Source organism: Danio aesculapii, chromosome 11 (assembly GCF_903798145.1).
Source record: "Danio aesculapii chromosome 11, fDanAes4.1, whole genome shotgun sequence".
NCBI lineage: Eukaryota > Metazoa > Chordata > Actinopteri > Cypriniformes > Danionidae > Danio > Danio aesculapii.
The window spans coordinates 35,350,328-35,376,036 of NC_079445.1; the positions used below are offsets into that span (position 1 = coordinate 35,350,328).

Below are 25,709 nucleotides of genomic sequence, written 5' to 3' on the forward strand. Positions count from 1 at the left end.
AAGTGTGTCTCGCTCTTGCTTGCTTTCTCGTTCCTGGCATGTTTGATGAGAGATGTGCTAAACTGATGACTGGGAAGTCAGTGGGTCGTCTGGATTAGTAGTTAACTAGTGCATGTTGAGGAAATTCTGGGTTATTTAGCCTGTTTGAGGTCTTATCTAATAGACAGCATGCAGATAGATTTCTGAGCCATTTAACATGAGATCAGAGGCTGAATTTGGAAACGCATCAACCTTGTGAAAGCTGAAATTCATTTGTTAATCATTGATGTACATGTACTGTTATCAAATTAGTTGTCTAGTGTTCAGCTTTATACTTCTTTAATGAATTATTTGCATGCATTGAATACAATTTATCAAAAAGCCATAATTAGGGTTAGTGTTTTATTGTAGAGCTGGGTTAAAAAATATCAAGTGTTGTTTCAAGTAACCATGGAAATGTGTAATTATTATTATTATTATTATTATTATTATTATTATTATTTTAATTATTATTATATCATTATCATTGTTGTTGTTGTTTTTGTTGCTATTTTAATAATTATTATTTTATCATCATCATCATCATTATTATTATTATTACTATTATTATTATTATTATTATTGTTATATATAATAATATGATAAATAATTATAAAAGCAATAATAGTAATAATAATAATTATATAATAATATTTTTTTATTATTATTACTAACTTTCAATTGAAATTTATATACTGTTTTACTGTTATGATTTTTAAAAAAATAACTTTTATAAAATATTTTTTACAGTACTGTTGTTTAAAATTTCTTTTTTAGTTGTTAATATTAACTAATATTATTGATATTATTTAGTATTTCATTTTATATTTTTATTATTCTTCTTGTTATTAATGGTAATGATAAAAATATTAATGATGATGATATCAGGCTCATTTATGCTCAAATCAATAATATAGGTTCAATTAGGCACATCCAGGCTTAAATTAATAATATAGCTAATTATTATTAACAATAATAATAATTGTTGTTGTTTTTGTTATCCCCATCATCAGTATTATTATTATTGGTATTATTGTTATCATTATGTATCTATATTATTGATTTGAGCCTAATTGTGAACCATTTTATGCAAGCACAATAAACCTGGAATACATTTTTACATAATTACAAACACAATTTTTTATTTTTATCAAAAGAATCATAATTATATTTTTCCCTAATTCGTGCAGCCATACTATTTGCAGATATCAGTAATGACAGGCAGTTGAGATGTTATCTATAATAATAATACTAATAATACTAATAATAATAAAATAAAAATAATAATGATTGTATTTTTCAAAATAATTTTGTTATTATCATTAATAATATTAATAGTAATAATAATGATAATAATAATAATAATAATAACTAAACTAATCGAATTATAATAAAAATAATAATTATTGTTATTATTATTACCAACTACTTTCAATTATCAATAATAGTAATAATAATAATAATAATGCATAGCATAGCTATACTATTGATTTGACCATAAATATGAATCCCTACATGCAAGCACAATAAACCTGGAATACATTTTTACAAATTACAAACCCAATTTTATTTTTTATCAGAAGAATTATAATTAGATTTTTCCCCAATTCATGCAGTGCAGCCATACTATGTGCAGATATCAGTAATGACAGGCAGTTGAGATGTTATCTATAATTTATTTTTTTTAAAGAGAGAGAAAAATATAAATACGTCAATGGACCTTAAAAATTTCGACCATCCCCATGTTTCATTGGCTCTTTAATCAGAAACACTGTATGCGCAGTGCTGAGCGTAAGACAGGAAGTGGAGCAATAGCCAGCGTATCTTTAAACCATATGAGAGTGCATGTGTTAGCCATATGTCACAGTTTGTGCAGTGTGTGCTTTAGACACGTGGAAATCAGCATCCCATGGGACTGATCGCTGTAACTCCTTACCCCCCCCCCCCCCCCCCCCCCCCCTACTCCTGAGGCCGTAAATCTTTTAAAAGGCCTAAAACTATCGTCTATTCATATCTACAGCCTTTTTTCCACCGACTATTAAAAGAACTAACAGTATTCCTGTTTCGAAATAGATATTCAAGCATTCCTTGGGTTTACAAGTTTATTGACTTTTGAATTGCAAAACACTAAGCCGTTTAACCTTTACGAAGTGTGTAATTGTACAGTAGTACACTGTTTTTACCCCATTGACTTCCATTATGGCCACATTTTTTGATTGCAATGCCATGTTTAACAAAAACAAATTCATATAAATGGCCAAATACAAATTTAAGGATCTGTTCAACATATTTAAACCTTGTGTACTGTTCAAACTGACTACCCTTTTGTTAAGTTCGTGGCTATTATTGTCCCATTGACTTCCATTATAACCACATTTGATTGCATAGCCATGACACCAAATAATTCTTGATTGTTGGTGGTTTTCCTTCTTGGGAAGAGGTAAAGTTGGTCATTTTTACTCTTGATCATCAGGTGGTACAATTTATTTAGATAGGCCTGTGCAAAAACGTTTCTGGCTTTTATATGGAGTTCTATGGAGTAAAACAGCAAATTATAGTGTGCATGCATAAACGCTCTTAATACGATTACTATGTTCTGAGAGCTGAGCTGCTTATTTTATTATTTAATTTTAACAGAGAAAAATCAGCAACAATCAAGAATGCATGATTATTTGATGTCATGGCTTTTGCAATCAAAAAATGGGATTATAATGGAAGTCAATGGGGCAAAAACAGCCACGAACATAACAAAAGTGTAATAAATTTGCCCAGATTGTATAGTAGAATTTTTGAAAAATTTCAAATATATGAGTCGAAATAAGATTTGTCACCAAAAATCATTCCATTTGCTGAAGCACAGAGACTGTTATGGCCAAATTAAACCTCAAAATCACCCCAGAGTGGATGAAAACATCCATTTCCCCCATTGACTTCCATTATAACCACATTTTATTGATTACAAAGCCATGACATCATATAATCATGCATTCTTGATTGTTGGTGGATTTCCCTGTTGGCTATAGGGGTAAAATGTGTATTTTTACTGTTGATCAACAGTTGGCAGCGTTAACCCTTTAGATAGGCCTGTGTAAAAATTGTTTCTGACTTGTTTCTGAATATGGAGTTTAATGGAGTAAAACAGCAGATTATAGTGTGCTGTTTACTATTGTTTTATTTTATTTTAACAGGAAAAACTACCAACAGTAAAGAATGCATTATTGGGTAAAGGGTTTGAAATAAAAAAAAAATCATTATAATGGAAGTCAATGGGGCAAAAACAGCACCGAACATAATGAAAGGGTATAGTCAATTTGCCCAGAATGTATTGTTGAACTTTTAAAACTTTTCAAAGCATTTTCCCAATTTTTTTCTCTCAAAATAAGATTCGTCACCCAAAATCATTCCATTTGCTAAAACAGAGAAAGTTGTGGCTAAATTAAGGCTCAAAATCACCCCAGAGTGGATGAATACATCCCCAACAGCACACAAGGGTTAAGAATTCATCACGTCCTCTACAAGCGCAGGATCGAGCGTGTTAAATGTCTCTGAGCTCGACATTTCGGCTCACGGTTCCCATGTTTTGCCCCAGGCATGTCTTCCTGTGACCCAGTTCAGCCCTGCGGTGGGAGGGTTTTGACTTCACGCTCCATTCCCTCAACATGCGTTCTGGGTGGAGAGACATATATTTAGGTAGATGGTTATTTTTGTAGAAATGTGTGGGAGACGGACGGACAGACAGATGCTTTAAATGGATCGAGACTGTGTTAAGTCTGAGATGTGATTGTAGAATCAGGAGGTTAGATTTAGTCAGGAAACGAACTCTGTTTTTATTTTTTTTTCTCTCGGGGGATGCATAGCTCATGTTTGTGTACTGCACTTTTGACCTGCTTGGCAAATAAATCTCTGGATCATCAAGAAACCTCACATACCAAAAGCACACATATGCACGTGCACACACGGCAAGATGATGAAGAATCTCCCTTCTCACAGGATGCCATCATGCAGCCAGTCTGTCTTCATGACTATAGATGTCTAGGAAATGCAAATAATAGCCAGTAATGCTTTTTGTCAATGTAGTTGATAATTTTATTGGTTTTATTGGAAATTTGGAGGAATTGTTATTACTTTTATGAAAAAATGTAAATAATAGTTAAAGGCTCATGTTAGATAAAGATATTTAAAAAGCTAGGAGTTCATAAATAAACCATATACGTAAATATACATAAACGTAAAAATACTTGAATGAATTGAAAATAAATATTTGTAATTTTCTCAGTGAATATAGGCATTTTGATGCACGTGAATGTAACAGTTTTATTCAATAACATTATAGTTTGGTCACTGAACATCTTTAGAAATAGAAAGATAATACATTTAAAGTCAAACAAAATATTGCAAAAACAACATTTGTACAAAAGTTTTGTAGATTTTTTTTTTTTTTGTCTCTTAACTTTTTTTTATTATTTAAAAATTATTATAAAAATTATTATTATTATTCATGGAGTCAATCTAGGGCCATAGATACTTGCAAAATAAAACGTTTTGCAAACAAAAAATTAATAATTGAGCAAAAAAATGCAAATCTCCAAAAATCACAAAGCGAAAATAAATTTGAGAGAAAAAAATTTACAAACTACAAAGGGAAAATTGTTTTGGGAAATAAAAATTTTATTTGCAAACATAAAACGAACTGCAAATAAAAGTCAAGCAGTGCAAAAAAACCTTAAATATTTGCATATATTCTATCGTGAGTTTGCGATGCTGTTTTCACTTTGCACTTCACGTTTCTGCGTGTTTTACTTTGTGGCCCTGATTTGACAAGGGGGCGGAGTCAAGGGAACTTGGGTGTTTACGGCAGGCTGTAAACTGCAAAGTGAAAACAGCATCGCAAACTCACAGTTGACTAAAAAGCAAATCAAAATGAGCATTGCAATCGACTGGACTGGAAAAAAAATATATTTTTTTGCACTGCTTGATTTTATTTAAATTTCTTAACTTTATTTTTCCTTTTGCAGTTGTTTATTTTTGTTAGCAAAATACATTTTTATTTCTCAAATACATTTTCAATTTTTGGAGATTTACATTTATTTATTTATTTTTGCTCAATACTTTTTTTTGTTTGCAAAATTTTCTTTTATATTGCAAGTATATATGGCCCTCAATTGACTCCAAAATTATTAATAAAAAAAAATTATTTAATATTTTCTCCTAACATTCTTTTGGGCTATTAATATTTATACCGTTATCGTACATTATTTTATTAGATTAGCTTTAGATTTGGCTTCAGTACTGACCAATCTAATGTATATGCACAAATATAATATTGTGTAGCATTCTATAGAAAATATTATTTGTGTGTACTCCTACTGTATGCTATGTTCTAATTCCATTCATTTCATTACTGAAGCGTGCAAAAATGTGTCATTAACATAATTTGCATCATGCAATGAAATGATTTAGGGTGTCTTTTGAGTTTTAAGTTTTTGATAAGATAATTTGGTATCACTTTAGAAAAATGGTCTATTAGTTATTGTAAATTAAAACATTTACCAACATTAATTATGAATAATCTTTTACAGCATTTATTAATGATAGTTCAACATTAATTAATAAATTATTAAAATCCAAAGTTGTGCTTGTTAACATTAGTCAATGCACTGCGAGTTAGCATGAACTAACGCTATTTAACTTAATTAATGTAATACATGTAATAAATGTATTACTAATGGTTCATTTTAGTAAATACATTAATTTAAAGTGATACCAATAATTTAAATCCTCTGAATGCAAGAAAGTTTTCTTTATTTTTTTAAATTACGAATAATAATTAAAACATTTAAGCAATAAAACGTTATTAAAATATGTTATAGACCACTTTTAAAAATGAAAATATATGTTGTATTTTCTCCCTTAAAAGCACCTTGAAAATACCATAAATTTTGACTGTCAACATCATGCCTTTTTCTTAAAATAAATAAATAAAGCAGTGATTAATGTGCAATGAGTTCTGCTGAGTCACTTTCCAGCTGCTTTGGGGTAATATGTTTAAAATGCTGATTTTTTTATTTACACTTAATAAAATTGGTCAGGCTTAATAAACCTGCCTTGCATTCCTGATTCTTTTCCATATAATTCATAATAAAAATGCTACTTTCTGTATATCAGTGTGTTATTATTTTTCAATGCATCTGTTCATTGGTTTGTTTAATGCACAGCTGCTTTTCGTATTGCACAGCCAAGCATAAACACGTTGTTTTGATGTGGTCTTTTGATGCCGGTTGTATACATTCGACCATATGAGTGTTTACACAATGAAATCGATTCAATTAAATGCATTTTAGAGCATATACAATTTTTTTCATGCCCTTTTTCCACCTGAATTTAGATTTTTTTTTTTTTTTGTATTGTGATGCACTTCCTAGAGAAATGGAATATTAAATGAGAAAACAGTAGGCGTGGCTTGTTTTTTTTTTTTGTTTTTTTTTTCTGCGAGCTGATTGGATGTAATAAAGTATTCATTTTATTCAGAAAGATCGGGTAAAGTGCTTTGCGAGAGCTAGCAAAACTGACAGTTGGAGGGGTGTGGTTAAGTATGTTAGCCACGCCCCAATACCTCAGACAGACCTAATCTGAGAATTTAACAGAAAACAAACTGGAAGTCATTTTCAGATTTCAATTTTAGATTACAACATGCCAAGATGAATGGTAAAGTCTAGATCGGATATGCAGCCGGCCGGAAGTACGATATGCACATTAATAAAGCAGCTTTTTTTGTGACACTGTGTAACAATAATTAATATTTTTACAGTACTGTGACAGTTGGGTTTAGGGTTGGGGTGGGAGTAGCAGTTAAAAAATACAATTTGTTGGATAATTTAATATATAACATAAATAATACTTGGTACAACTACTGTTTTTACGTTACTGTGACAGTTGGGTTTAGGGTTGGGGTGCGGGTAGACGTTAATAAAATACAATAAATGGACAATTTTATAAATAATAGACATAATTCTCATTAACTTCCGGCCGCAAATGTATCTGATCTAGCAACAACCCAGATGAATTGTTCCCCACAAAACTAGCAAAGTGAACTAACAAAATCATATGCTTCGTATGATTTCATGTGTGCTTTGATGTGCATTATTTTTAACTGTATTTCTGTTTATTTGTTTGTCTTCTAGGATGATGCCCGTCAGTTGTTTGCCCTGTCTGGGACAGCAGAAGAGCAGGGTATCCTTCCAGACGAGCTGGCCAATGTCATCTGCAGACTGTGGGCTGATGGAGGAGTACAGAGCTGCTTCACCCGTGCCAGAGAATACCAACTCAATGACTCCGCTGCATAGTAAGTTCTCCCAAAATACCTACCAAGTAGGGCTGGGCCGATAAGCGATATTGTATCGAATCGTGATTGATGTCAATAACAATCATAAACTTAGGACTTCTTACTCTATGTTGACCTAAGAGCCAATCACACAGCGGAAATGTGCATCAATAGGAATCTAAAAGTGTGTTGATATTAGAGATGCACCAAATTTTTTGCCACCAAAAATTTATTGGCCGAAAATGTCAAGTCATTTAATGGACCCTCTAATTTTTGTGGCTTTAGTCATTGTTGAGGCACTCTTAAATCTGGAAGCATTAACAACTTGTATCGAAATTTATATCGTCATTGTTCAATATGGAAAATAATTATCGAGATTGCATTTTTACCATATCACCAAGCCCTCAGACCAATCATTATTCATGATAGGCCAATATCATAACCTTTAACATTCCGGCTATCAGAGGATAAGCATGCATTTACAGATGGAACAGGGTGGGTAGTTCTGATGATTATATTAACATAAACATTCAAAGGTTTAATGTAGAAACAAAAACCGCTCCACTGTAAATACAAACTAATATAAGGGTGATTCTCCAAATGCAGGTGTCCAAAGTCACTATTTCTTTCAGTTTTTTTTTTTTAAAGTTATATTTTAAATTATTGTAATCATTTGTCAGTCATTATCATTTATTGGGCTGTAACAATATATTTTTTTCTGCAAAGAATATCTTCTTTAGCTGACAATCAAGTTCTTGTCCAAATTTGTTCATTAGTTTTTTCCTGTTGTGTATTATTGTGTAATCAAATATTAAATGGTGGAAATCAAAACATCAAATTATTTTCTAAAATGCCAAAACTTTTACCACATGAAAAGTAACAGAATTTATCACTGATTACACAAAGGGTGGTTTAAAAGTCTTTTAATCATGACTTATTACTAGCGCCACATTCGCTTTTATTAACATAAAGAGCTGACAAATAATACTCCTAGTAGGTCCGGACTGAATACCCTTACGGTCCGGATTCGAACCGGAGTCCAGACTTTAAGAAGCCCTGATATAAAGTAATGTTTTCTAGTTATTGTTAAATAATATTAATAAATTCTGAAATTACCCATGGCAAATATGTTTACCTTTGGCCCAAGTTTAGTTTTTGGCTCTTCATAAGAATAAACTGAGGCACCCCTGCTCTAAGGATTTTTTTCCCATGAAAAGTGAAAAAAGGAAGTAATGTGTTTGATAATCACTGAAATATTACAATATTATTTCCATCAACATACAGAGAAGATCATTACTTTTAATAAACATTATTTTCTCTCTTAATTTTTAGAAATGCAAATTGTATCTCCTTTTATTGAACCACCCACAAGCATCTCTCTAAATGAAGAAAAACTGAAACCTACCCGGTAGCACCTTTTTAAATTCAGAAGGGATAAAAAGACAGATTAAAATGCGCGATGAGAGCGAGCTGGATCAGATCGATGCGTTAAAGCAAGCAGAAACTCTTAACAGTTGACGGTTCGTTGAGAAACCAATTGCTATTAAATGGAGGGTTGGCCTAGGTCAGGATTTCCATGAATTTTCCCATGCTGAATACACTAGGAATCAATCAGGGGCAGGCGGAGCGTTCCCTCGCGGGGGATCACGGTCGATTTGGCCTTGAATTAGGGAATGAGTGATGATGTAATTTGTTGGTGGGAAAAGGGGTTGTGGAAGGATAGAGGAAGCGCTAATCTTAGTTTTCATAATATTTAGTTGTGCTTGCTAGGCTCTGCAGATGTTTATCGGAGACGGTTTACAGTCTGTGTGTATGTGTGGGTGGAGAGAAGTGTGGTTTTTACAGAAGCCGCCACTCCCTCCCCACCCTCTGAACACACACTAAAATGTCTACATCAGAAATGAATAGCAAAAACTCCTTGTAGAGAGATGCAGTCTACTATTATTTTTAGCACATGAGAGATGCAGGCAACTATTTTTCTTCGCATCAGTACAATGTATAAATATGTATATATGTGTGTGTGTGTGTGTATAATAATAATAATAATAATAATAATAATAATAATAATAATAATAATAATAATAATAATATTAATACAGACCTTTAAAAAAAAAAGAATATATATTACTTGCATGAAATACTGTGAATATTTTCTTGCTTTATCACTTGGGAAATCCTTGGGGGAAAAAATTCACAGCAGGTCTAATAAACGTGCCTTCAACTGTATAATTTATTACTATCCATCAATTCATTGCATCCATCTTGCATCTAGGTTCTAATTATCTTGATTTTATTTAAATATAAAGTGTATTACTTACATTTTTAAAATTATATTATTATAATTATTAGCCCCATTTAAGAAATACATTTTTTCAATTGGCTACAGTACAAATCACTGTTGTCCAATGACTTTTTTAATTAGCATCACTTGCCTAGTTAACATTGCACTTTACACTGAAAACAAGTATCTTACAAAATAACTGGTAAAGAATAATGTCTTCATGGCAGAGACCAACGAAATAAGTTATCAGAAATTTATTAAAACTTTTATGTTTAAAAATGTTCTCTTCTTTATGCACTTATATTTATGTAGCACAATATTTGAAAAGAATTCACTTTTTATGAGTTTTTTGAGTGCTAGTAATGAGGGCTAATAATTTTGCCTTCAATTTTAGGTTTTGACTTTTATTTTATAATGCAAGACAAAAGAGAGATAAACTAGCATGGCTATGAAGGATTTGTATCACAGTCTGTGATTTATCATGATTCAGAATCCTCACAAGTGTCTGCATGGGTTAAGGTTGGTGTTTTGTAAAGGCTAGTGGAGTTCTTCCATGCACACCAGATTCAGAAATCCTTCATATCTTCTTCATTGCACTCATCTATATAATCCAGAAAACCAATGTAAGCTGTAGCATTACGTTTTTACTGGAACTGAGAATTGGAACTTATTTTTGGCTCTTTTTCATGAGATCTTCCCATCCTCTAAACCACAGCCAGACATCAAGCGCTGCTCCCCTTCCAGTGAGAAACAAGACAAACATCCAATGCATCCAAGAAAAGATCTTTGTCTGTCTGTCTGCACAGATCCTGTCACAACAATCAAGTACTGCTATACACACCGTTCAGAACAAACCATACTAGTAGAGCTGAAATCAGTAAACAGTATGTACCTTTAGATGCTTTATTTTTCACATTTCTTCTGAACAGCCACTGTACTAAGCTGTGGCTTTGGCATATTGTTCTCATTACAGATCAGCTGCAGTATTAAACTGTACTCTTGGCTCTAATAAACTCTAGCTCCGTTTATCAGAGACATGACTTTAATTCCCCAAACCTTAAATGATAGCGGGTGGTTGTTAATCTCTCTCTCTCTCTCTCTCTCTCTCTCTCTCTCTCTCTCTCTCTCTCTCTCTCTCTCTCTCTCTCTCTCTCTCTCTCTCTCTCTCTCTCTCTCTCTCTCTCTCTCTCTCTCTCTCTCTCTCTCTCTCTCTCTCTCTCTCTCTCTCTCTCTCTCTCTCTCTCTCTCTCTCTCTCTCTCTCTCTCTCTCTCTCTCTCTCTCTCGAATTCAGAGCTTTATTGGCATGACATATTATACATGTATGTTGTCACAATATTAATTAAGTATTGCAATGAAAAAAAGATGAAGAATAGTATATAATAATAATAATCATGAATCATAAAGACTGAGAGCTTAAGTAAAAGTTAAAAAGGCCTTTTTCTCTCATAAGGTGGCCTGAGGACTCTCTTAATTTCTTCTCTACCTCTCTCTTTCAAGTTACTTTATTGGCATGATGTTTTATACAGTATTGCCAAAGCATTTTATGCCAAAAGCAGATATGTATAAAATATATAATATATTAAGATCATCAGATTAATAAAATATTTACAGATCAATCAGATTGATAAATATATGGTAGTTGAAAAAAGAATGACAGAAAAAATAAAAATAAAAAACAGATAATACTCCTAATAATAATTGAATATATATAATTTAATCATATAATTTAAATAAGGCTTATGAATTTAGTTTAGTAAGCATTTCTTATGTTGTAAATGGTGTATTGTTGTTATAATAACAATAATAATATTGAAAAAAGGAAATAAATATATACAGAACACGTGCTATAAAACAATAAAATAATTATAAGTTTAATAATAGTTTCTCTCGCATACATACTTTAAATAAGGCTTATAAATTTAGTTTAGTAAGCATTTCTTATGTTGTAAATGGTGTATTGTTGTAATAATAACAATAATAATATTGAAAAAAGGAAATATACAGTAGACATTATAAAACAATAAAATAGCTATAATTTTAATAATAGTTTCTTTCTCACGTGCATGCTCTCTCCTTTATAGATGTATTTATTGTTGGTTTTAAATCTATTAGGGAAAAAATATTTGTCTGTTTGAATTTTATTATCGATCAAGATGAGTTAGCTATACAGTTAAAGTCAGAATTATTAGCCCCCCTGATTTTTTTTAGCCCCCCTGTTTATTTTATTCCCCAATTTCTGTTTAACAGAGAGAAGACATTTAGAACTCATTTCTAAGCCTAATAGTTTTAATAACTAATTTCTAATAACTGATTCATTTTATCTTTACCATGATGACAGTAAATAATATTTGACTAGATATTTTTCAAGACACTTCTTTACAGCTTAAAGTGACAGTTAAAGGCTTAACTAGGTTAATTAGGTTAACTAGGCAGGTTAGGGTAATTAGGCAAGTTATTGTGTAACGATGGTTTGTTCTCTAGATAAAAAAAAATATAAAGCTTGAAGGGGCTAATAATTATGTCCTTAAAATGGCTTTTAAAAAATTTAAAACTGCTTTTATTCTAGCCGAAATAAAACAATTAAGACTTTCCCTAGAAGAAAAAATATTATCAGACATACTGTGAAGATTTCCTTGCTCTGTTTAACATGATTTGGGAAATATGTTTTAAAATCAAAAGAAAAATCAAAGGGGAGCTAATAATTCTGACTTCAACTGTATATGAATAGGAAAAAGAAGATAGAACTTGGTTTAGATAAAGACATTAACGTTGTGTTTTTAAGTTTAGTCAAATCCAGAATATTAGGTTTGGTATTTATGTTTAATAGTTAATATTCCTGATTGTAGTTTTTAAAGTTTATTGTGTGATTGTATCACTTTTGAAATGAAATGTTGTAAAAATCGAGGCTTTGCTCTCTGTGGTTGATGGAAGTTTCTTTTTTTCCCTACTCAACTTATGTAGACATGTTAAAAGGGTAATAATACTTTTATTACTTTTATTTTTGTGTGGTATTAAAAAGTAAATGTAAAATTAATTTAAAGTGTTTTATGTAAACAGTTATAATGCAGTATTTTTTCAATTCTCTCTCTTTCTCTCGCTCTCTATTCAGATCAATTCAATTTATCGGCAATGAAAGTAATAATAATAGAAATGAGGATAGTGATTGTAATAATAATAATAATTTATAAAGCGGAAAGAAATATATACAGAATACCTACAATAAAACAACTAAATACATTTGTGTATATACAGTATTTACCCCCCTTCACCCCTTTGTTTGTGGCATTTATAAATACAACAAGCTACTAAAGAAGCAGTGGGCACTTCACCAAGTAGAATTCTTAATTTATCATTGTTATAGAGTGACTTAAATCTGCTCTATCCCTTATCTCTCTCCAGTCTGTACAGCAGAAATTACTGCACCATAAATGCATAAATCAGAGCAAAAGCAGTGTGTGAAATTGTAAAGCTTAATGAGGCGTCAAGAAAGCACTCCTGTAAATCTCAAAACTAAACATTTTGTGCTAGGTAAGGGCTACAAAGGCAGCTCTAAGCCATGCTTTGTGAAGAGGGATTATCAGCACATTTCAATTTGATTTAGGCTGTGCTTGATTATTTTAGGCTTGTGAATTGCAGCATCTGCTGGGATTCAGGCAATGCTGAGACTGCTCTCAGGCATGATAAATGTAAAAACCACCACGAAAGGCAGAAACTACATTAAGGAGTGTTGTAGCCTTATTCTCTTGCGCTGCAGTGTTGAAAACGTGGACTCTTGGCTTGTCATGAAATGGTACTGTTAGTAGTCTGAGTCGTAGTACAGCATTAGGTGGAGCAATAACATTCAGTGCTGCTGGCAGGAGTTCTTGCCTACGCAGCTCATCCAAGCTGTGTTTCTGCCAGCGTTTGACTGGCAGCTGAATGAAGATCTGCATCGTCACTGTCACAAGGCGGTTCGTCTGTTCCTCTGTTTGGAAATTTGATTAGACGATTGCACATGCCGTGTTTTGCATAAGAACATCGTATACAAGGCTTGTTTCACACCAACGCTGCTGACACAGTTGAGTCACAGAAGTCTACTGTATTTTGCAGTGTACAGTATTTGTCTAAACTGTTACTTGTGCCATATTTTTGTTTACATCATTTAATCGAATGTTCAATAAAGTGAGAGACTTTTTTTTCAGGGGTACTGAAATTTTAAAAGGGAAATTTTGTTGATGTAAATTATGCGTATATATTTCAAATAAATGTGTGTGTCTTTGTGTTAAAATATTAAATAACAAGTATTTCTAATTATAAGTAAGTTTATTTTAAAAGTTTAATTAATTTTTATATTAAAGTTAAAGTGCATTAAATATTTTATTTATTTATTTATATTTGTTCTGTTTTTATTTTGTTTATATTTGTTGTTTTTATTTATTTTATTTATTTATTTGTTTGTTTATTTGTTCTGTTTTTATTTATATTGGTTCTGTTTTTATTTATTTATTTATTTGTTTTTATTTATTTATTTATTTTATTTATATTTGTTACGTTTTTTTATTTATTTATATTCGTTCTGTTTTTTTATTTATATTCGTTCTGTTTTTATTTATTATTTTCATTTTGTTTTTATTTATTTATATTCATTCTGTTTTTATTTATTTATATTCGTTCTGTTTTAATTTATTATATTCATTCTGTTTTTATTTATTTATATTCGTTCTGTTTTTATGTATCTTCTGTTCTTATTTATTTATATTTGTTATGTTTTAATTTATTTATATTTGTTTTTATTTATTTATTTATATTTGTTTTTATTTATTTATTTATTTGTTCTGTTTTTATCTATTTATATTTGTTATGTTTTAATTATATTCGTTTTGTTTTTATTTATTTATATTCATTCAGTTTTTTCGTATGTTCTGTTCTTATTTATTTATATTTGTTATGTTTTAATTTATTTATATTTGTTTTTATTTATTTATATTTGTTATGTTTTAATTATATTCATTTTGTTTTTATTTATTTATATTTGTTCTGTTTTTATTTCTGTTTGTTCTATTTTTGTTTATTTATATTTATGTTTTCATTTATTTATATTTGTTCTGTTTTTTTTTTATTTATGTTTGTTATGTTTTTGTTTTATTTATATTTGTTATCTTTTTATTTATTTATATTTGTTCATGTTTTTATTTATATTTGTTCATGTTTTTATTTATTTATGTTTGTTCTGTTTTTATTTATTAATGTTTGTTCTGTTTTTATTTATGTTTGTTCTGTTTTCATTTTATTTACATCTTTTTTTGTTTTTATTTATTTATATTTGTTCTGTTTTTATTGCCGTTGAGACTATATAAAATTATTGTTTTGGTATTTAACTTATTTGTTGTTGTTATTATTATTTGTTAATTTTGGTTTCAAGCATTGTCTTTTGTCCTTTTATATTTTAAAGACATTTTGAATTTTGACATTTCAATTTAATAGTTAACATACTGAAAGTGTGTGTGCATAGTTATTAATATTAATAATGAAAATATTAATAATTATATTAAGCGCAGTATTTATAACAGATCCCAAACAGTTATTTTTAAAGCTAATGTTTTGTACCATCCTCTTTGTGTTTTGCAGCTATCTGAATGACATGGAGAGGATAGCCAAAGCCGATTACATCCCAACCCAGCAGGACGTCCTGAGGACCAGAGTGAAAACCACTGGCATCGTAGAGACACATTTCACCTTCAAAGACCTGCACTTCAAGTGAGAAAGCCCCTGCATGCATGGAAGTCCTTATTTCACTCTGATTTGAACCGAGATTTTATTATTCGCACCCTCTAGTAGGTGTTTTTAGCATGCATGTTCACATACATTCACACTTCAAACATCTCATTTGCCCAATCTAACAGCCATTTTCCACCAACACCCACTTTAACTCTCAATGGAATCGAGGAATTAATCCTGTGCCATCCACATGTTTCTGGTATTAGGTTTTGGGAGTAATTTATCTCAAATCTGTGGTTCTGTTTGCTCAGTTTATGGGATGCATCAAGCCTGGAATGATTCTCTTTGAATGTGTCTGCTTTAATCTACAGAAGAAATGTCAGGCCAACCTTTCGAAAGATCAAACATGAGCCAGCTGTCCTATAAGCTCTATTACTTTATTTAATGTCTCGTAAATCATATTATGTACCGTGTGTGTGTAGAAAGGGAAATGCCACATAAGAGGAACATGATCGCGGAAATTCCTAGAAATGGCAGTGACGTCTTTTCCAGGTCTGCACTGTTCGATTTGAGAGGCAGAAATGAATGACTTCTGAAATAGACCGGAAGTTTCATCTCCTCCATCCTCCCTCCCTGTCTCATCCATCCTGCTTTCAAGCCCTCCATTACCATAGAAACAAAGCGGAGACTCAAATGTCAACAAATGCCAGTGACACGTATGAATGTCCACACCTAAAGAAGAGAAAGGGATGTTTTGCTTAGAACGCTGACTCTGCAAATGCACTGTTTTCCCCATAAATTTCCAGTCAGCACTGGTAATATATAATTTGTGGAAAGCTAGATGTGACCTGAAATCATTGTTTACTTGCTCTTAGGTTACTTCTAATTAGTTTGACTTTTTCCTTTCTTAAGGCTCATTCACAGCAAGAATGAGAACTATAGAGGTAACTATATTAGCATCCACACCAATGTACAAAAACTGTTTATTATTGCAAAGTGTGCGTTATGATGTTAAGTGTGCACTGCAGTTTTGTCATTCGCCACTTTAAGTGATGGGGATTGCTAAAGCAGGATGGATTTAATATGCATTGATGTACAGAAACAGAAACGTTTTATTTATTTATATATTTATTTATTACATGTTTAGGTTTATAATTTGTTTTTATTTTTATAATTTTGTAATATTTAACATGCGACAAAAGAAAAACATTACCTCTACTTACCTCTACTTTGTGGTTATTTTCTTCAAGTGAAAATAAATAAAAATTAGGGATGCACTGAAATGAAAATACTGGGCCAAAACCAAAAATTCTGGATGCACTTGGCAAAAGTAAAAATCAAAAATAATTTTTTTTTTATTTAACTCAATAACTTATTATTATATTGAAGAAAAAAAAAAAAACAAGGAAATAAAATAATTTTTGAATGCTATTTTGAAGTTGCCCGTGCTCTGCTGGAGGGAGAGTGAAACAGCACACTGAACACTGCTGTTCATTGCAACGCAGCATAACCTTTATTTCATCTTATATTTTCGGCTGTATTTCTTTTTCGGGTGTAAACCTAAAATGCCATTTTCTGCCAAAAATTATGTGTGTCTCTATTACAAATACTGTATTGTGCATGTCGGGCCAGTAGTCGCTTTGTTAACACTATACTTCTAGTAGTCAGCCATTGTTGTTTGGATTGTCAAGTACCTGCGCATGCCTATAGACCAATGGTCTCAAACTCTATTCCTGGAGGGCCACAGCTCTGCATAGTTTAGCTCCAACCACCTCCAACTCACACCTGCTTAATAGTGTTAGTCAGGATTTCAGTGTTGAAGTTCAGTTTAGTTCAGTTCAGTGTGGTTTAATATTCACTGCTGAGAGTTCAAACACTGAAGAGCAAATCCATCGATGCCCAGCTTCACAGGTCCTGAACCATGCAAGACAGTGGCGACAGTGGCGAAGAAAAAAAGTGAAGAATTAAAAAACCTTGAGAGAAACCAGGCTCAGTTGGGCACGACCATTTCTCCTATGGCTAAAGGTCTTGTGCAGAGCTGAAGTCTAGGTGCCGGAGGCTGGAGAATGCTGGACGTCCATCGTGGAGAAGCTGCAGTTATGAGTAGGTCACCGGCTGGTGTACAGGCTGTCCCTTCAGGATCAATGCGAGGACTCGTCTGTCACCGGGGTCTTACAGGAATCAGTCTCATGCTCTCCACTCCTCCATGACCACCACATTAGCTGCTCAGGATACGGCCTTGTCCAGGATTATGGAAACCTCTGGAATAATAAAAAAAGACTAACATAAGCGCATATGCCGTTCAAATTATAATGTCTTTTTGGGAAGTTTAATAATCTAGTATTAATAATCTAGTAGATAATCTAGCATTAGATAATCTAGTAGTCTTGAACACCTTGATTGGTTGAGTCAGCTATGTTTGATTAAGGTTGGAGTCGAACTGTGCAGAGCTGCGGCCCTTCAGGAATCGAGTTTGAGATCTATTCTGTAGACTAAAGGTGTAATACATATACAATAGCTTTGTTCAAGAAACATTTTTTACACAGAAATAATACTAATACTAACAGTTTTCCAAAACATTATTATTTGTTGCTAGTTAACCACTACCAATATCTTGTGGCATAGTTGTCTGAACATCCCCTAAGATGTTTTTCTATATTAAGTTGAACTATTTTTGCCCATTTTATCAAATTAAAGAAGGCTTTTGCTTGTTTGGCAGATTAGATATCCTGTTATTTAGGGTTTTTCAGGGAGTACTTGATATTTTCAGATGTTCTTGATACACCTATAGATGTGTCTGTTTATAATGCTGAACATTTACCCATGTTTGCTGTCTCTTATATAGGATGTTTGATGTCGGCGGTCAGCGTTCAGAGAGAAAGAAGTGGATCCACTGTTTTGAAGGAGTGACAGCCATTATCTTTTGTGTGGCCATGAGTGCGTATGACCTGGTGCTGGCTGAGGATGAAGAAATGGTGAGAGACTCTAACAGGCCGTTTTCACTGAGTGGTACGGTACGATTTGGTGTGCTTTTATGGCTATTTCTACTGTCAAAAGGTACCAAAAAGTGAACCATACTGTACCACAACCAGCTCAAACAAAACTTGTCATCACAAAACCGAGAAGATGAACAGAATCCGCCGTGTCTCCTGTGTAGTTTACGATGTCGCCTGAAGCACGAGAGATTTCACTTTTAAGAAGTGCTTCTCAAACGATATGTGGACTTCAAGCGATAATTAAGTCGACTGCAACTTTCTGTCGTTCATCACGCTTACCAAAACTGTACTGTTGATACCGTTTGCCAGTAGAGACACACGTCTGGTAAAGGTGACCCATACCGAACTGTAATGTACCACTCAGTGGAAATGAGGTATTACATTTGACCCCAGTTTAGCTCATGATTCAGTTTAAATATATTTTAAAGAGTAATTTAGTCCTGTCATTGTAAAGCTGATTTGTTGCCATCATTACTCTAGTCTTCAGTGTCACATTATACTTCACAAATGATTCTAACATCTCTTCATTTCATTACAGAATCGAATGCACGAGAGCATGAAGCTCTTCGACAGCATCTGCAACAACAAGTGGTTCACGGAGACCTCCATCATCCTCTTCCTCAACAAGAAGGATCTGTTTGAGCAGAAAATCACACGCAGCGCCTTGACCATCTGCTTTCCTGAGTATTCAGGTACTATAAAACAGCTAGCTACCCAATAAACCAGCTTATTCAAGTGCGCAAATGCTTCAAGAGTGCTTTGAAGTGCTCCAGCTCAATAAATCTTTACCTGTGCATTAAAGACTAAACGAAATCAATGTTGTCCTTTTTAGTGTCTAAATAAATGTACCTGGGGTTTTGTGCATTTAAATACATTATGGATAGTATTAGGTATATTATACTATTAGGATTATGAGTTGGATTTAGGGGCAACTCAGTGACTCAGTGATTAGCACTGGTGCCTTACAGCAAGAAGGTCGCTGGTTTGAGTCCCGGCTGAGTCATTTGGCATTTCCGTGTGGAGTTTGCATGTTTTCCCCGTGTTCACGTGGGTTTCCTTTCCTCTGGGTGCTCCGGTTTCCCCCACAGTCCAAACACATGCACTATAGGTGAATTGGTCATAGTGTATGTGTGTGAATGAGTGTGTATGGATGTTTCCCAGTGATGGGTTGTAGCTGAAAAGGCATCTGCTTCGTAACACATTCTGCTGTTCATTCTGCTGTGCCGACCCCTGTTTAATAAAGGGACTAAGCCGAAAGAAAATGAATAAATGAGTTGGATTTTAAAAATGCAAATTAATGTAGTTCATAAACTTAGGCCATCCAAGATGGTGAACATGTTTTTTTTTCTACATTAAATAATAAATAACATTAAACATATATAATAATTAAAAAAAAGAATAAAGAAGTTGAAATAAGACACTGAAATCTGCTTTCTGAGATATATCCATCATAGGGGTTACAGTAAACAATACTAAATATTAGGGCTGCATGATATATATCACTTCAGCATTGATATCGCAATGTGAACATTCGCAATAGTGACATCGTGAGTATTTGCAATGTTGAGTCTGGATTATAATTGATCATTTCGTGTTTTTTGAAGCCTGTGATTGTGTGAAGGTTTCAAAATCATTTAGGCCTAGTAAGTTGTACTGTTTAAACTTGATGAATATAACAGTGTAACTTAAATGAATAACTTATTATAAATTATAACGCAAATAACGATAACTTGAATAATAACGATAAATTCTATTGAATTGTTTATAAAACAAGACTATGGAGTATTATTTTGCATTTGATTATTCAGTTACTGTATACCTGAATACAGTTTGACGACTCAAAAACAATAAAACGCTGTTTAAATAATTTGTATCTTTTCTTAATGGAATTGATCTATGCTAATTTCTTATATTTTATGCATATACATTCCTTTACAGAATCATCCCAATCAATCTAAAATTATTTTAAAAAATTGAAAAATTAAAAGATTTTTCCAATATCATGCTGCCCTGCTTAATACAATATTAATTACACATATACTTGCCTACGTTTCATAATCCAATCCAGTGCTGATGAATTAACATGCTGTCTTTGATGTGTGCATATCTTAGATGTGATAAACAGACCAGACCCAACAAGTTTTTCCAACTAGTTTCAAGGGTTGATTTTTATGACATCCATCTAACACAGAACAGCAACTTCACTGATATCAATCAATGTCAATTAAACGACAATTTTAAGAAATGCTGTTTTTGAATTTAGTTTTTCCATTTTTAATCTTTTAACATTCATCGTATCTGCTTGGTTGACCCTTTGCTCATTGAGTATAATAATAATAATAATAAAAAAGACCCACTAAATTTACTTAGATTGGTGTAGGGCTGCACAATATATCATTTCAGCATCGATATCGCAATGTGTGAATCTGCAATAGTCACATTGCAGGATCAGCAGTTCAGAACATGTGGTTTTGGGGTCATCGCAAAATTTAACCCTAAAATATATTGAACGATTTTCCTATGTTGGTGTTTTTAATACATGTGACTGTGTAAGATTTAAGCAAACTTAAACCAAGCTGTTATAAAGGTAAATAAACCTAAATGAATTGTATTTAATTATTTATACAGTGAAGACTCTGCACTAATACAGTGTTATTTTGTATATTATTATTATTATTATTATTATTATTATTATTATTATTGAATTTCTATACCTCAATACAGTTAGATTCCACTGAAAACCATCAAATTAATTTGTATCGATTGAATTGTATTGCATTTATGCAGACACTCCTTTACAAAATAAGCCCAATCAATATAAAATCATGAATTCATTCCAAAGAGTTATAAGACATCTTGTGAAATTACATTCATATCACATATATATATATATCAGACAAACTAAATATCAGTTTTGTCCAATATTGTGCTGCTTTAGATTGGTGTCAGGAACAGAATTTAACAGGACAAAATGTAAGATTTTGTTATAAAAATTTGTCGATAGCAAATTTGTTTTATACTCAATGTATTTACATCATCTCAAATATTTTGAAGAATGTTTGAAATGCAGAGAGCTTGTGAGATGGAGCATGGGCTGTTTCACCACGCTAATAATGTCACATACCCTTGATTTTCAGTTTGGTTTTACAGAAAACAGGGAAACAACAAAACCGCTCAGACATGCCTTTGTTTATTGTGAATACACGCCCTCTAGTGGTGAAAATTACATACGGTGCTTTTATCCAAATAAAAAAATGTGTGGAAGTTAATGGGTTGCAGTTCCCTGTCTGTCACTTATTTTCTGTTTTGATTCTCCTCTACAGTTTTCTCATTGAGCTTTGTGTTTCCTTTTCTCAACAAGGCGAAAACAACTACGACGAGGCCTCTGAGTACATCCGCACCAAGTTTGAAGACCTGAACAAGAAGAAAGAAACCAAGGAGATTTACCCTCACTTCACCTGTGCCACGGACACCAAGAACGTGCAGTTTGTGTTCGACGCCGTGACCGACGTCATCATCAAAAACAACCTGAAGGACTGTGGGCTCTTCTAGACCACACGAGCGAGAAGATGAGTTGAGGTATGCAGCAATACTGAAATAAGCATTTTCTGGAAAAAAAAAAAACCTAGGCATGAATAGACAAACAGCAGTGTTGAAAGAAAAATATATCCGTTTCTAGGGATTTATTTTTTCTAATTTCTTCTGTTTATTGCATTCAAAATGTTTAGTTTTGCTATTAAATTACATGCAATTATCAATTTCTTTCCTGGAATTTTTTGGCTTTTGTTATGGCATGTGATCATACACTCTGGGATTACTTCCCCAACTCCACAAAGCAATAGAAATGTTTCAATTATTCGTTTATTCATTTTAAAGTGCTTTTACAACAATTCTTCTAAAACAAAGATTTGGGAGTAAGGCTAGATGGGCTATTTATTGTGAAATGGAATAATCTGGTTGGTGTATTAATGATTGCAGATGAGAGACCAGCCATGATCAATCATATCACGTGCTCCTCTTGAAATTAGTTTGTATAACTTTACCTAAATGCAATACAACAACTGCAGTTCTTTTTACTAATGACTGTTCATTGTTCTCTTTGAAAATATATTAGCTTAGTATTTTTATGCTAGTAGATATTGTGGTGTTTTTAAAGTTTATTTATTTGTTTTTTTTACATTTTAAATAAAAACCTTCTTCAAAAACACCCCCCCCCCCCATCAACTAGGCATACAATAACAATGCAGCCTACAAAACAGCACACAAATTCACACTTTTCTTATATATGTACATATATATGTACATATATATATACATATGCACATTTAAATGACATAACAAACAAAAATAATAAATAAATAAAAGTATTAATAAATAAACTAATTAAAACATAAAAAAATAGATATTGTCAAAATAACAATAATACAATAAAATACATGTTTACAAACACACAGTTTACATAATATTCATACATGATTTCCAAAGATAGTCAAAGATCTGCTTGCCTTTGTTGGACTACAGAGACTAACTTTATATAATCAGAGTTGATACAATATGCAATAGCCCTTCTAGCTTGAAGAACATACATTGTGACATACATTCTATTATCTCTTTCCAAAACTTTTGTATTTTCCAGTGGTTGTAGTTAATTTCATCCCCAATATAAAATGTGTTTTGAATCATGATTAAATACAAAAAATACTAATTATTAAGAGCACTGATAATTCAATTAAAAATCTTTAAATATGCTAACAAAGTGCTGTTGTATACATAAACATGACTTTATAAACATCAACTGATGAATTGCAAAGATGTATACACTGATATTATATGCAGTGCAATATCACACTCATAGCATACCTTAGTGTCCCACCAGTGCTGATTTACAGCATTATTGCACTGCAACGAGTGTGATTGCGTTTATACAACAGTTTGATGGCATAATCGTGTATATAAAAAAGAAAATCAAACACTAAAAACACTTTTGTAAGAGGAACTACTTTCTTCCGCCATTCATTCACATCTGCAGCTGCATCAGAACAGCAGAAACCGTTACTACTTCACCAACGTCACTTTAGCGATAGTATTTGAATGATTCTCTAACATAATGTAATGTCTAAATTGATGACAATACAGGTGATTTTGCTGACATTTTAAGATTATAAGCCTGAACGTGACATAAAATACTACAGTCTTTACAGTATTAAACAGTGTAATACTACAGTATTACAGTCTACAGTATTTCTCTGTTGCAATTGGTATATCGCAATAATTAACCCAGAAAAAAGCAGCGCAATCACTACCAAGGAAAAAACGATAAACGCATGCGGGCATTTTTTCTTTCTTTCTGCCAACACAGCACATATTCCTGATATGCAAGTCCCATCTCACATTCAGTACAATTATATGGTATAAATACAGCACTAAAGCATACAAAAGGGAGAGATCAACTTAGAATATCACTTACCAGTTTAATAATGATTTGATCAGCTGTAGTTTAAAATTACGCTGTTTTAATTTTCTAATGTCTTATGCGGTCCTGCCGCCATCTTGTGGATTGACAACGTCAACCGTCTTTGGTCTGCTCAGTATGGCAGGCTAATGGCCGCCGATGTGATGTCTCTATTATATATTATATTATACTTATAAATATTTTAAAATAGGCACTATCCTTATAAATAAACTGCAGAGTTGCAATCTAAACAGCTACATTCTCGACTAAAAAGCCTCAAAAGTACATCATGTTGTCCAACAGCAGGAATATTTGTCAAACTATAGAGTGTCCTCTGCTTGTTGCTGTATGTGGGAGGAGTAATACACAAAGGTGAAGGGTGAAAAGGCGGTACGAGTGCGGTTACTGGCAGAATATCGCATGACTATCAGCCAATCAGATTCAAGAACCAGACAGAACTGCTGTATAAAAATATACAAAACATTCATATTAGTTGTATGTTTATTTTGCTATTGAGAGTAAAATGCACCGCATATATTTACTCCAGACTGAATGTGTTGTGCATGCTTGTTGTTTATTGCATTTTAATAGTTGCTTCGGAATACAATAAAATACATTTAAAAAAAATATGATGCACAACAACTAGTGTATCCACTCATACTGCATTTGTCTTCCTCTTTCAGATTACTTGAACAGTTTTGATGAGCAGAGGAAGTAGAAACTACTGCTTTCACACGACAACTGAGAGCTCAGAGGAGCACAACACAATGTCAACCTTTGCCAACCATTTCAGCCTCTGTCCAGACACCGTCCCTCCATTGAGTTCCACATTTAATACCTTTATTATTAATTTCTTGGGTAATGACCACAAATCACCAAATGTGTCCATTCTCCATGTTTTTTTCCTCTCCTTATTTGTTCGAGTAATAGCAGAGGCGAAAAAAATGTTTGTTTTTTTTATACGATGCTTCATTTTACTCTAGGGAATCTGATGTGCAAATTTTATTCAAGTTTTAATTGCGTAATGCTTATTTTTTTAAAGAAGCAGCAGGCATTGGATATAGAGTATGATTGGAAAAAAGGAAAGTGCTTTTTTTATGATGTTTACATGACGTCCTTGTCGATAGCAAAATGGAAAGCCGTCCTGCATGATAAGATAGCAAGTATATCAATACAAGTAATCAGTTCACATCAGCATAGCATTCCTTTTTAAAATTAAATACAAAAAAATACAAAAATAACAAAAAAAAAATGAAAAAGCACAAAAAAAAAGCTTCACAAATGGGGAATAAACTGCTAAAACATAACTGATATTTAAAGTATGTACGTAACAGTATCTAACAATCTTTTTATTTCTTCTCTTCTATCTTCCCGATTCCTCTTTCTAGCATTCTGTTTGTGCCTTGACTTCCGTTTACAATGGACTTTGTTTTCTCCCCGAGTTGTCCTACTGTACGTAAACGTTTCTCCTCCGGAATTTTCACACCATGTAAAAAATAAATAGTGATTAATAATGGAAATCTAATTGAGAAAAAGGGTAGGTTTTTTTTTATTTGTTCGTTTTTGTTTCTGTTTTTGGTAAAAATTCTTCAGAAATTCTTTTGAAAGACCTATATAATGATTTAATTTAAATAAAAGTTCATTCACTAGATGAAAACGTGCCACCTGTGTTTTAATTTATTTTATTTTTCATGTCTACAAAGTTCTTACCTCAAGAAGGTAAAGATCAAGTATCTTGGGGTTTTTTTCACGAGTGAGAGAATGATGGAACGTGAGATTGACAGGTGGATTGGTGCAGAGGCAGCAGTAATGCAGTCGATGTACTGGTCCATTGTGGTAAAGAAGGAGCTGAGCCGTAAGGCAAAGCTCTCAATTTTCTTGTTAAACTGTGTTCCTACTCTCACTTATGGTCATGAGCTTTGGGTCATGACTGAAAGGACAAG

General features: G+C 32.4%; 1 protein-coding gene across 1 annotated transcript in view; it reads left to right on the top strand.

Moving 5' to 3' along the window:
- gnai2a (guanine nucleotide binding protein (G protein), alpha inhibiting activity polypeptide 2a) overlaps window positions 1-25,423 on the top strand; it is a 110,580-nt gene extending 85,157 nt beyond the window's left edge. The window contains exons 4-9 of the mRNA XM_056467820.1: window positions 7,200-7,360; window positions 15,229-15,357; window positions 18,164-18,293; window positions 18,853-19,006; window positions 21,676-21,893; window positions 24,450-25,423. Of these exons, the coding sequence (XP_056323795.1) occupies window positions 7,200-7,360; window positions 15,229-15,357; window positions 18,164-18,293; window positions 18,853-19,006; window positions 21,676-21,866 (765 nt within the window). The 3' untranslated portion in view covers window positions 21,867-21,893; window positions 24,450-25,423. The remainder of the gene's footprint in view (window positions 1-7,199; window positions 7,361-15,228; window positions 15,358-18,163; window positions 18,294-18,852; window positions 19,007-21,675; window positions 21,894-24,449) is intronic.
- Window positions 25,424-25,709: the final 286 nt, after the last annotated feature.